This window comes from Limulus polyphemus, unplaced genomic scaffold (assembly GCF_000517525.1).
Source record: "Limulus polyphemus unplaced genomic scaffold, Limulus_polyphemus-2.1.2 Scaffold723, whole genome shotgun sequence".
Taxonomy (NCBI): Eukaryota; Metazoa; Arthropoda; class Merostomata; order Xiphosura; family Limulidae; genus Limulus; species Limulus polyphemus.
This window is the reverse complement of record NW_013666333.1, coordinates 305,912-319,035: the sequence shown is the minus strand read 5'-3', so window position 1 is coordinate 319,035 and position 13,124 is coordinate 305,912. Positions and strand designations below refer to the sequence as shown.

Genomic DNA, 13,124 nt, shown 5'->3' with positions numbered 1-13,124 from the left:
TACTATGAATGAAATTGACTTCTAACTGTTCAGAACATAATGTTATACAATATGTCATTTGATAGATAAAAACATTGACTTTCTATTGGTTATAAATAATAGATATAGAAACGTAAGAGAGAACTAACAATGAATTGTGAAAGAGAGGATATGGCAGGAGGGGTCTGATTTTCTATTTGATAGCTCTGTAACCAAACAAAATTGAAGGCTATAAAAGTTATGGTCTGTTTGAGCAATAACGATTTTATAGAGAGTATTTTACGTTTAATTTCATACAAGTTCGAGGGGTGATGGATAAAATATCGATGATGACATGCTAAGACAAAATGTGTCACGTGTGTCACACTAGTGGAAATTCAGGATTTTAATATTTTAATATTTTATATCATTAAAATATGAATTATTAGCTAAGATTTTATGCTGTTCTAATTGTAAAACACTAACAAAGAGTAGTTTAATAATATTTTGAATGTAAGACACTAAAACCTTGTGTCATGCACAGTAAAGGATGCCTGGGGTGATAGGATTAAATGGTAGAAAATATTTTCTAAAATTGGTCAAAATTACGTGTTCCAAGAACCTGGTAGTGGTATTTAAATTAGTATGAGTATGATACTCATGAAAAATTGAATCCATAAATATCTTATTCTCAGTCAAGTCATATTTACATTGTTTAACCTAAAGTTAATTATTTAATTTTGAAAGATTCAGAGTTCATAATGTAGATTGGCTCTACATATATTTGGTTTCATTATAAAAAATCTAAATTTTCAATCATACATTATTTTGTATGCAGACTTATCTTACACATTTAAATTCATGTAATATATGGTAGGCCTAAATGGTAGATTCAGTAAGAATTTCATTTTCAGTACATATGAAGATACTAACCTCTTATTGTGTGGTCAATATATTTTTCATAAATAAGTGAGGAAGATAATAATTACAAATAAAATATTTATATTTTTGAGTTAATACAACTGATAATTGTGACTGTAATAGTACCTTTGAAAGGTTCAAGTAACAACGTGTGCTATATATATATAGCACTAATGCACATGATCACTCGTAATCCATAAAGTAAATAAATATTTAAGTTAAATATGATCTGTACTTTTATATATTTATGTAATATTGAAAAAATATAAATCTATGCGGTAGCGATGTGTTTTCTAAAAAATATATTAATAAGTGAAATTTATAACTAAAAGTTTTAATATCAAGAATATTTTTCCATATATATTCAACACTGTAAAACCTACTAAAACAGAACCAGTATTAGCCCTATTGTTGATGGCCAGCACTTGTTATACAATACAGTGCTGATGCAGGACCTATGAAAGACGGGCAGTATTAATGCAAAGCCGAAAAATCCAGTATGGTGCCAGAACTGGGCCAATAGACACATGCTATCAGGGTTTGTTATAAAACAAAACAGAAGTCTATTCTTATTCCCACACAGTACCTTGTCCATTTAAGGGTATTTTTCAATTCAGTCTCAGTCTAGCCCAACCTTCTGCTCTATGTCTTCAGGCCATGAAATGGGGCATTCTTCTAATACGGTCATCTCCTTCTCCAACATCATGTGTGGTTCTATCTCTTTTGAGAATGTGGGCATCCTTGAAAGCACTCATTCTTTTGGGTTGGGCCCACATGCATTCCCTTCAGTTGTTGTTGTGAGACCAATGGAACATTTACATGGATGTACTGGATTGTCCAGTGACCCTATTGGATTCCAGCTGGTGGTTGAACAGCGACAACATGACAGTAGATGTCCATCTCCCACTCCCACATCTGTAGGTACATCTCTACATAGATGCTTCTTTCTCTCTAGGGATGGGGAGGTTGTATATAGGAGATGGAATTCAAGGGCCTCTGGAGAGAAGGAATCTTCTCTTCACATCAGTCTTTTAGAGATTCTAGCAGTTCAATGAGCTATGTCTTGGGCTCTCAAACTGTTGTAAGGGAAGATGGTAATACTTCACACGGACAATTCCACTGTGGTCTCCATCTCCAACTAAGGGGGCATTCAGTTCAGGTCTTTTTGTCTTCAGACATTGGATCTTCTCTTTTAGACCCACAATCATCAGATTGTTCTTCTTGCTTGTCAGGTTCCAGGTGTTATGAACTTAGTGGCTCATCAGTTATCTTGTCCCATCAGAGTTCTTCTCACAGAATGGATGCTTCATCCACAAATTTTTTTTTGTATCTGTTCTCGTCTTGGGATGTCTCAGATTGATGCTTTCTCCCCTTACTGGAATGCTCAGCTCTTGTCCTTCTGGTCACCTGTCCCTCACCCTCAGGCTTCAGGCACATATGCTCTCAGCCAGGATTCAACAAAGATTTGGTTCTATCCTCCATTTATCTATATAATGCAGGTTTGTCAGCTACTTTCTGTTTTTCTGGAAGATGTACAGTTTTTGAGTGCCCGGTTTTGTGCTAGGTTCTGAAATCTTTTCGAGTTATCCATTCTCAATGTCCTTTCCAGATTCTTAATTGGGATATCTCAGTGGTTCTCCATGCATTATCTCATTCACACTTTGAACTTTTGGTGTCATGCTCCTTGTATCATCTTTTGCTTGAGACTTATTCTCATGTTGGCTAGTGCATGTCGACAGTCAGATGTGTTTGCAATTTATATTCACAGAACGTTTTACCATTTCACTTATATTTTGTCATATCCTGATAGGTCCTCTCTTCACAAAATTTCAGTGGTTAGAGAAAGAAATAAGGCTTTCTCTCCTATCAATCTTTCCTCCATTTCTCATGTTTTTTATCGCTCAGACCCAGATCGTCTTTTATGTCGAGTTCGGGCTCTTTGATGTTTTGTTGCATGCATCAAAGGGTTTTGGGGTTCACGTCTCTGTGTGTTTATCTATTGAGATCCTAAGGTGTCATGTGACATTCCCTCTCACTTTGGCAGGTTGGGTTCATCAGTTGGTGCATATTGCTTACTTTGGGCTTTCATTGGAGGAGCAGAGACTTCTATGGGTCTCATCAAATTTGCCATATCTTGATGTTTCTAGCAACTCGGTTGCATCGCCTACTGGAAGAGGTCATATAGGCTGGTATGTGGTTCACGTCTAATACTTTTATATCTCATTATTTACATTATTTGGCAGTTGCCTCCTCAGAAGGATTTTGGCTACTACCCTATGGCTATTATTCATGCCCCAGCTAGTTTCTAAGAGAGGTGAGTAATTTCATTTCTTTTATGTTGATTTTTTTTTTTTTTTTCTAGGGACCTTCTTTTCATTTTCATTTGGATCACACTCTGTGACAGGTGTTGCTTATTTCCAATTCTGCACTAGCTTTCAGTTCACCGATACAAAAAAAAATCCTGGTAGCAGTGATCTCTGTTCAGATGAGGTGTTCCATAAAACCACCTTGTGTACTCTCAGGGTGGTAAATAATTATACCATATAGAGAAATACACTACTGGATCACCACTCATGAACCATCAAGAGTAAAGCCTATGTGAATTTTGTTCATCCCTGTTGACTCCTAGATTGAATAAATATAGGTCAGTTTCATTCTCAAAATAGTGAACATGGTTCACATATTGCACTATTTCTGGAGCATCATTCCTTGGGACTCTCCAATATAGCATCCCTCTATTTCTCCTAGTGGAGCATGGGAGTCCTTACCTCTCTCAGTGTCCAGTCACTGGAGTGGTGGACAGAGGTTTATTGATATTTGAAATCATTATTCCACTCAAATGAAAGAGGGCAAAGCTGGTTGCCTTCCTACCAATAACTGGATGGTTTTCCCAGATGTATGGTAAGAGCAGGACCAGCCTATGCGAACACCTCCAATAATTCTTGTTCAGAGATGACTCTTCACTATCCGGTTGAGTTGAGTGTGGCCCTTCTTTTTTGTCATTCTCTTGTGCCATTGGTTGGACTTAGTTTGTTCCACATCCTCCTCATAATTCCTGGGGTAAAAGGTGTTGCCTTGCACCTCAGGTTGGGAGTTAGGATTTTGATTCATAATTCCAGGCTGGGTGATCTCTGTTTCATCAGGTTGGGTGAGGTGTGACAGGTCCAGTAATTCTGAGTTCAGTGTGTTGCATTTTGTGCTTCTTCAGGTTGGGGCAAGGGCTTGTTCACTTGGTGTTGCTTGCCTTCTCATTGCAATTTCAGTGACTGTACATGCAATATTCTGTAGCTTTCAGGTTGGGTTCCACTGCTACCATATTCATAATCATGACCAAATCCAAAGCAGTCCTCATACCCTAGCCACTATGCCTTGGATTTCAATTTGGGTCCATTGTCCTATAATTTCATTGATGAGATGTGGGACCTCGTCTGCCTGTTTGGGGCCTTAATGAATTCATGTTCTTATAACAAGGCTTGAATTTTGCCTCTGTGGCCAGTTGTTCTTTACTGCCCAGGAATTAGATTTCATGTTGTCTGGGTAAAGAGCATGCCTGTTTCAGAAGTAGTGCAGGCCTCATTAGTGTACTATTACTATATCTCATTTTTGTACACCTCTTCTACGCAGCTGCTTTCTGTGTGAGAAGAGGTAAGTGTGTTTCAGAAGTTGGCATTTTCTTAAATTGAAAATGCATTTGCAATAATACTTACCTCCTTTCACACTCTCCCTCCCTTCCTCCACACTAGAACCAGTGTTAGAGACTGCAAATTAGGTCAGTCTCAAAAAAGTGACAATATTATCTGAAGTAGGCACTTATATATATATATATATATATATAGTAGCAGGATAGAAGATGCATTGACATAGGTGGACAGTGTCACTAGACAGATATTGCCAAGGGCTATTAAGTGGGTAATGAAAGACTGGAGCAAGCGAGAAAATATTAAGCCAGTGATTAGATTGGCAAAGGAAGAGAAACCCTAATATTTGAGTAATAGCTGTAATATGAGAAGTGATAAGTATATTGAAAATACATTTTTGATTTAAGAAAATGCTAACTTTCCTATACTGAAAATCTATTTCCTATAGATACCCTCCTTTTCACATGTTCCTACCTGACTTCCTTATTTCTTGTGCACTTTTTTTTTCTTGCATCGTCTAAGAATGAAGTTATCATGAGTTCAAGTGCTTAGGAAGATTTACTGCACATGGAGGTTATGCCACCCTATTATCACATGATGATTTCACCATGTGAATTTAAGTGGAATCATTCAAGGCTAGTAGCATGCAAATCTTTTAGGCAGATGTGTGAGGAATATAGCAATTCTGTGTGCAGACACGTTTATCAGAAGTACATTTTCAGTATAGGAAAACGTTAACTTTCAAAATCATTTGATCTAATGTGCACTATGAAAAGAGAATGTTGCTTGGTTCCAGAAACAAAATGGTAAACATGTTAAATAATATTCTATACTTTAACACCTGGAAAACAAATTCTATTCCTAGTCTTTCCATGCTTCTCACTACAGATAACTTTAGCTGTATATTTAATGAGAGAGTCACCCATTACAAAAACCTCTTGGTCATTTTTTTCATCATTTCTCTCAGCCAATAGTTCAAATCTCTTAGAGAATGGTACATGAACATGCTTTTAACTTTTTACTACTTTGCACCCCAATTCTTATATTTCTCCAAAGCAACTTTTACCCAAATTCTGTTGAATTCCTTTATTGCTTTCTTAATTTCTGTTCCCAACCTACTATTTTCACCATCTATATTGTAATCTTTGCCAAGGATATCTGCAACTTATCCTCAAGTAAGCCATCTTAAAGTGTTTTGTACTATGTCATTCCAAACCTCCTGAAAGTCACAGTCAAGCCAACAATTTTCAAATATAACCCAGTCCTGGTATTTATTGCACCCTATAAATTCCAACCCGCTTAACCATGAACTACCTCTAATCATACAGAAGTTGGCTAGTATTTGTCCTCTGTTTCTAATCTACCAACTCAGTTATATATTTCTATATTTAAACAAAAATTAAGACATCTCATAGTTTATAGGTTAATCTAATGATAAATCCCTCTTAACTAATTCTGATCTTATTACTTACTAGTAGACCAATTCTTTTATTTACACATGTCTAATTGCAACTTACAGTAGATAATTTACTAATGAATTAAATTGGTAGTTCCGACCAAATAAGCCTGGCATGGCCAAGTGGTCAGGGAGCTCAAATCACAATCTGTAGGTCGCGGGTTCGAACCCCTGTCCCACCAAACATGCTTGCCCTTTCAGCCATGGGGGTGTTATAATGTGATGGTGAATCTCACTATTCCTTGGTAAAAGAGTAGCCCAAGAGTTGGTGGTGGGTAGTGATGACTAGCTGTCTTCCTTCTGGTCTTACACTGCTAAATTAGGGATGACTCGTGCAGATAACCTACCAAATAATAGAAACAGTGATTTCATTATTAAGATGAATAAAATTTATTACTTAGAAAACACATATGATATATTTTTTTCAGTCCATTAATTAGTAACTAGTAACTTATGACTTAGTACTACTACCTAAAAACAAGAGCAAGTTAAGCTTATGATCCAACACTAGTACTAAGCCTAATGTCATAACTTTAGGCATAGGCTCCACCTGCATTACTAAAGCCTATAAATGCTCTATTTAAACTAATTTTATTAAAATATTCTAAAATAACTACTTGTGCACCATATAATGGCAAAACAATATTACTAAAAAATGTTAAAATTTATAAGTACAAGTATTTCTAACTTACCTGTCTCAGAGTTAAAAAATGTCCTTAAACCTTTTTAGGGAGTACAACAGTGATCTTATTCATTATGCAAGAGTTTCTTAATAATATTTCAGTACTTATTATATCTATATATTAATTATGAGTAGGAAAAGATTTTCCTGCTAAAGTTTTTATCATATAAGCAATGACAATATTATGTCACCATAAATAAAACCACTTGAGTTTTGTGAGTAATATAAAAATGAAATATGGCATGTAAAAAGGTATTTCAGTAATGTACATGTGTGTTTGCAAATTCAAATTCAATCAAATGGGATTTTGTGCAATCACATTATGATTTTGACACTGTATTTTCATTAAGAAAATATATACTTTCAAGCTCATTTTGTATTAATGGAAAAAAGTTTTCAGGTTTTTAACATGTACACTTGTGCTTGAAAATTAATGTTTTTGTAGTCTATATTGTTTAATTTGTGGTGGTATTTACAAAAGTTTATTTTGCAGTAAATTTAAGTAAAGTACATGCAGATTTATATACAAAGGCGCAGTAACTGACAATTGTTTGTTTAACAATTAGGTAGAGTTTGCCCTAACATCTGACCCAGAGAATGAAGAACTGCTGAAGTTAAAGAAGGACTTGGAGGTAAGAATTTCATATTAACAAGTTTCCAGTTTTTAATTTCTTCAGATTTCTATCATTATGATAAAGATTATTTATGGATTTATTCATTTTTTAAATTTTTTTGCTTAGAGAATGTTACTTCAGATTTATGTAGTTTATTGTCACTAATAGATATATTCCACATAATATATAATAGCTATTCCCATTCAGTACTGCCCTCTATATGCAAAATATTTTCACATGCCACAAGCCGTTAAACTCCCATCCACCCCACAATAAATGTGGTTCACTACATCTTCCCATGTAAATTATAGTGTGACAACCCTCCACCAATAGGAGTGCAACATGGCTCCCTCTTTTTTGATTCTACCTAACAATAACTTCACGTTAGGCAATGATCCTGTGCAAATGTTTCGTTTATCACAAAATTTTATCTCTCTCTTGTATTTTTTTGTTTTTGAAATAATGCTTTCAACTTTTACTAATTTTTATTCTGCAGTTTCTTCATTGTATTTTATGGTCAAGAAAACTTGCCTTTATTTTGTAATTGTTTTCTTGTTTTTTCTAACAGTTGATTATGAACTTGAAATTTCATCTCAGGACTTTAGCTACAGTTATCATTACTGTGATTGTCATGACACAGGCTTCAGGTGTGAGGTCTTTATTGGGAATTTTTTGGCCATCATTTGCAGAGAGTTTGAATGTCCTGACATTGTCTGGAATCCTCTTGTCATTGTAGTGCCTGTTCATGATTAGGAGGATTTTTAAAGCCTTTTTTCAATGCATGTACCTCTCCTGTGTAATCTGTTAGACCTTTCTCAGCCTTTATGGATATATTTTCTCAGGTTGGTCATGTTTTTTCTGTATCCCTAGTTTTCTATGGTCCTGACCTTAAAATGTTACATGCTGCCCCATCACCTGATTACCTTGTCTTCCCTCCTTCTTCCCAATTTAGAGTACATGCTGTGCATTTTGTTTCTCAGTTGAGGGCTGGGGCCAGCATGCTTTTTTGTCCACCACAAGCTTCTGTTATTTATGCTGTGGCTTACTTTCAGGTCTTTAATACCTTTCTTAACTTCCAACAGCTGGAGTCATTTTTGTCTTTGTATGGGGCAAATACTGTGAATCCTATATGTTTAACCCAAGCCCAATTTTCCTGCCTTTGTCTTCACCTTACATCTCTCCTTTACACACATCTTTGTGATCTGTGGATGGCCCTTTTTCTCCATAGGTATCCTTTTGTAGATATTCCTGAATCTTTGGAGTCATGTATGGTATCTTCCTTGGTTGCTCATTTGTGTCAGCCTGCTCCTGTACCTTGCTCTATACTTGTTTACCATCCTTCACCCTCCCAGCCTGTTCCTTACTACAAGGGTTAATTGGTCTGTTGTTTAACTCACAATCGTACTCTTTACTGCCAACAGTTCTGGTGACTGTTCGGTAATGTTTGGCCCACTAGGGCATGTTTATCCGATTTTGTTCATATGGTGGCGAGAGTTCACTCCCAACCCGTTGGTAATCATGATTTTTTCAGACAGACGTTTTCTTTGTTTCCTATCCCTTCTTCCTTTGTCTACAGTTTCAATATCCTTTCCATTACCTCAGGTTCCAGCTACCAGTCAGCATCTATCTGAGGTTGTTCAGACTATTTCATGATGTCAAGCTATTGAGCATGTCAGCCAGCATTCCACAGATTTCTACTCCAGGCTTTTTGTCATCCCAAAAACGACCAAGGACTAGTGTCCTGTGATTGATCTGTCCTCATTCAACATATTTCTTGATCTTCCTTACTTTACCTTGGAACTTTTTCTCACCATTTGGTGGGTTTTTTCCTTGTCTGTGGATGACCAAAATGGATGTCTCTAATGCTTACCCCCATATTTTCATTTCTCATCAGTCCCAACAGTGTCTTCAGTTTGTCTACAACGGGGTTGTATTTTAGTTTTGTGCTTTACCTTTCAGGCTTACTTCAGCACTGTATGCGTTTTGTCAGGTGGCCAAAGCCTTTACCTGACTTATGCATGATTGAGGGTTGCTCTTTCACCAGTACGAGGATGACTGGCTTCTGTTAGCTCCTTCTGAACTGGTATCTTCTCAAGATGTAGAAGTCTTTCCTGACTCTTACTCAATGTATTGTGCACTTAAGTGTTTTTCAACACTTACCTTAGTTGGGCCCAACCCTCTTTCTGCATGTGAAATTCTATCACTTTTAACTCATGCAACTATGCATTATCTTCAGTAGATGTTGCACAAACAATGGAATTTTGCTTGGGATCCCATGGATTCCTCATTTACTCTTCTTCCTTCCCATCTCGACCATCTTCATTAGTGGTTGAACAAGGATAACACTCCAGACTTGCTTCTGTTCACCAATGCTTCTCTCCAGGGTTAGGGTACATGGGTCAATCAGCAGGAGGTTTCTGAATGGTGGTCTCAGATAGAAATGACATAGAATATCAACATCTTGGAGCTTCTGAGAGTATAGCATGCCTTGGATCATTTTCTTCCTGTTATACGGAACAGACTCATTATGATCCATTCAGACAATTTCACCATCGTCTCTTACATCAATGACCAAGGAGGCACCTGTTCTCATTCCCTTTATGGCCAAATATTGGTACTACTTTAGTGGCAGATCCAATCATATTTACCTCAAGTAAAGGTCCCTCGACCCTTAGATTTTCTGGTGGCTATGCAGTCATGGAATACTGGCCAGCACAAACTTGGTTTCATCTTCTCCTTTGGCTCCAACCTATTCCCCTTTTACCTCTTAGGTCAACCTTGGTCACCCATCTTTCATCCTGCCCTTCACACCCTCCAAATTTACACCTGGGATTTATCTGGTCCCTTCTGAGGAGATCCGGATTGTCCGTGCTTATAATTTCCTTCTTAGCCTGGTCCGTTCACCCTCCCTATTTTGAGGCTTATCAGTGTAAGTGGAACTTCTTCTGTGGTTGGTTGTTCTTAACCCACTGTTCCTCTCCTTATAGATTTTCTTATCTGGCTGTTCAACCATGGGGCTTTAGTCTTTTCCTTTGCAAGTTATCAATCAACCTTGTCCAACACTTTCCATTTCTCCTGGTACCATGTTGTGTTTTCTTCTCATACTGTCTCCCTTTAATTGCGTTCTTTCCGAATTTGTTGACCTCCTCATCAGGTGGTTGTTCCAGAATCAATGTCAATATTCTTCACTGCCTCACATTTCCTCCATTTGAACCTTTGTCCTCCTATTTTCTGTATCACCTGTCTTTTAAGGCTCATTTCCTTCTCTTTTTAGCCTGTGGGCATTGTTGGTCTGATATCTTTGCCATTGACGTTTCATGTATTCTGTTTCATTTCATATATCTTCTCTTTTATCCAGATTGATCTTTCCTGCATAAAACTTCAGTGACTCATGAGAGACACCCATCATTCATGCTGATTTCCTTTCCATCCATTTCCCACCTTTATCTTCAGTCTGATCCATATAGACTTCTATTTCCCATCTGTGCTCTTTGTTGTTATATTTCCTGCATGGTCTCCTTCTGTGGTTCCCAATCTTGCCTTTTAATTCCCTGGAACCTTTCTTTCATACATGACCTTTCTCTTTCTACCCATACAGGTATGGGCTCATCAACTTATTAGAGTAGAATATTCCTCCCCATCTTCTTCTTTGCACACTTTGTTCCAGGTGTTATCACATCAGATACAGCACTATACTACAGTATACCTACAGTAGTACCTCCACTCATGCACTCTACCTCCATGCAGTGGGTCCCAGGGGTTGATGTCGCATGGACCTGGTTCAATTTGCCTCAGCTCTATGGTTGCTTGAGGTGTCAGCTGGTCATTCATCAGCTCCAGTTTCTGTGCAGTCCAATGGAGAATGATGTTGCATGTGGCAAATGTTGTTCCTCTGGCACTCTACCTCAGGAAGGTTCATTATGTGAGGTAAATGTTGCACACAGTAGAATCGGTCCAATTTGTTTTGGATTGGAAATCATTGGCACATCCCTTCTTTGCATCATTTGGATGTCGGGTTTCTGGATGACTTGTGCTGGTTGTGGACTTGTGCACATGTGCCCTGTTTAGTTGACCAGTGTGGAATTTTTCTTCTTTCATTCTATTTGAATTGAGGTGAAGACAGTATGGAACTTCATCCTACTATGGGTTGGATTATTTATGCCTAATGCTGCTTGGTTTTGGACTGGATCTGACCTGCCAATTAGGGTCTGTCATTCCCTAGCCACTCTACACCAAGGGATTCATCCATTTGAGCTTTCCCAACCATCCAGTCTGTGGCTGGGGCTCCTAAATTAATGGGATATGGGGTTGGAACCACCCATATTTTTTTCTCTCATTTGATGGATGTTCTACTCCCATTTTCCACCAGTTTATACAACACCTACTACCATGCTGGGAAAAGAATATACCTGGTACATTATTGGTGAGGCCTCCCATGTGTGTTCCTCTCCCAACAGGGGTTCACACTCCCTGGGTATTCTTCACGTGCTTTTGAAGGATGCTTATCTATATCTCTCACACCAGTCCCTCCAACTTTTCAATGTGGGATTCTAGCTATTAAGTGAGAGGAAGTAAGGTACTGTGTCAGAAGTTGTTATGTTTCTACATCAAAATATATTTTCTATAGGTACTTACTTCCTACCCTTCCTCCCCACTTAAAACTGGTGCTTAATTTCTGCCTAATCTCAGTATGGTGGTTAGTTAGACTTGAGTAGAGGGAGTCAAGAGCATCAGGAGGGTGTGTTGCATGATAATTTATATGCAAAGATGCAGTGAATAACATTTATTGTGGGGTAAGTAGGAGTTTAAGGCTTGTTGCATGAAAAAAAATTTGCATATAGAGGGCAGCGCTGAATGAGAATAACTGTTATGTGACAGTAGGTAAGTACCTATCAGAAATATATCAGGAAAATAATATCTTTAATATGTCCCACATAATAGATTTCCTGATGTTTCACAGAGAATTTTATATACACTGCTGTTATGTTTTTGGGTTGGATGGGACCTTTTAAATGGACTGAAATATGAGTTAAAGTTGTGCAAGTTTGATAACAATTCTAACATTACCTAAGGGTTTTTTGAGTACTTTTAAGTCACCATACAGTAACCTAAGTTTAGGAATGTGAAAAAGAAAAAGTTTGTAACATGTATATGTATCTATTATAATCATTAAGCAGTTGGTTTGCTGTATAATATCTAATAATGAATTAGGCGCAGTGTTCTAACATTATTCACACTCCTAAGATAATTTAGGTTACCATATTGTGATTTAAAAGGACTCAAAAACCCCATAGCTATTATATACACATCACTATAATAAGCTGTGTTGATGAACCTTTAATAAGTGAAACTGCAGTCCACAGCAGAGGGTACGGCCAATCAAAGAATGCATTAGGCCTCTATGTCACAGATTCTCTTTTCTAATTTTTACCTTTGTTGAAAAAGAAATTTGTAACTATATATATATATATATTTGTCTTAAAAAGATATATAACAAAGGATCATTGTAGTAGGTTTTTTGTTTGTTTTGTTCAATAAGATGGTTGGGTTACCCATTATCTTTCAAGAGTTTACATTATGCTAATCTTTTTTAATCTGAGCTGATTCATTTAAAAACAGGATTTGGGGATTTTGCCATTAGTGTTTTAACAACCAATAAATTCTAAAAAGTAAGGGGGTTGGAATTAAAATCAAGTTATCTTTGTATATTTTAAGACTTTATATACACAATAGTAGTTAAAAGTTCCATTTTGAACCAAAATATCTAAGAGAGGTAGTTCTTTGTGTGCTTTTTTTTTTCTGCTCTGAATTGAATGTGATTATTAAGATTGTTGAGGTGACCCAAAAATTTTCTC

At 36.9% G+C, this 13,124-nt stretch overlaps 1 protein-coding gene across 2 annotated transcripts in view; it reads left to right on the top strand.

Moving 5' to 3' along the window:
• The window catches only part of LOC106460178 (survival of motor neuron-related-splicing factor 30-like), a 63,969-nt gene that overhangs the window by 15,206 nt on the left and 35,639 nt on the right, over positions 1 to 13,124 (top strand). For both annotated transcript variants that reach the window (XM_013919864.2, XM_022386829.1), the window contains exon 2: positions 7,222 to 7,287. In XM_013919864.2, the coding sequence (XP_013775318.1) occupies positions 7,222 to 7,287 (66 nt within the window). The remainder of the gene's footprint in view (positions 1 to 7,221; positions 7,288 to 13,124) is intronic.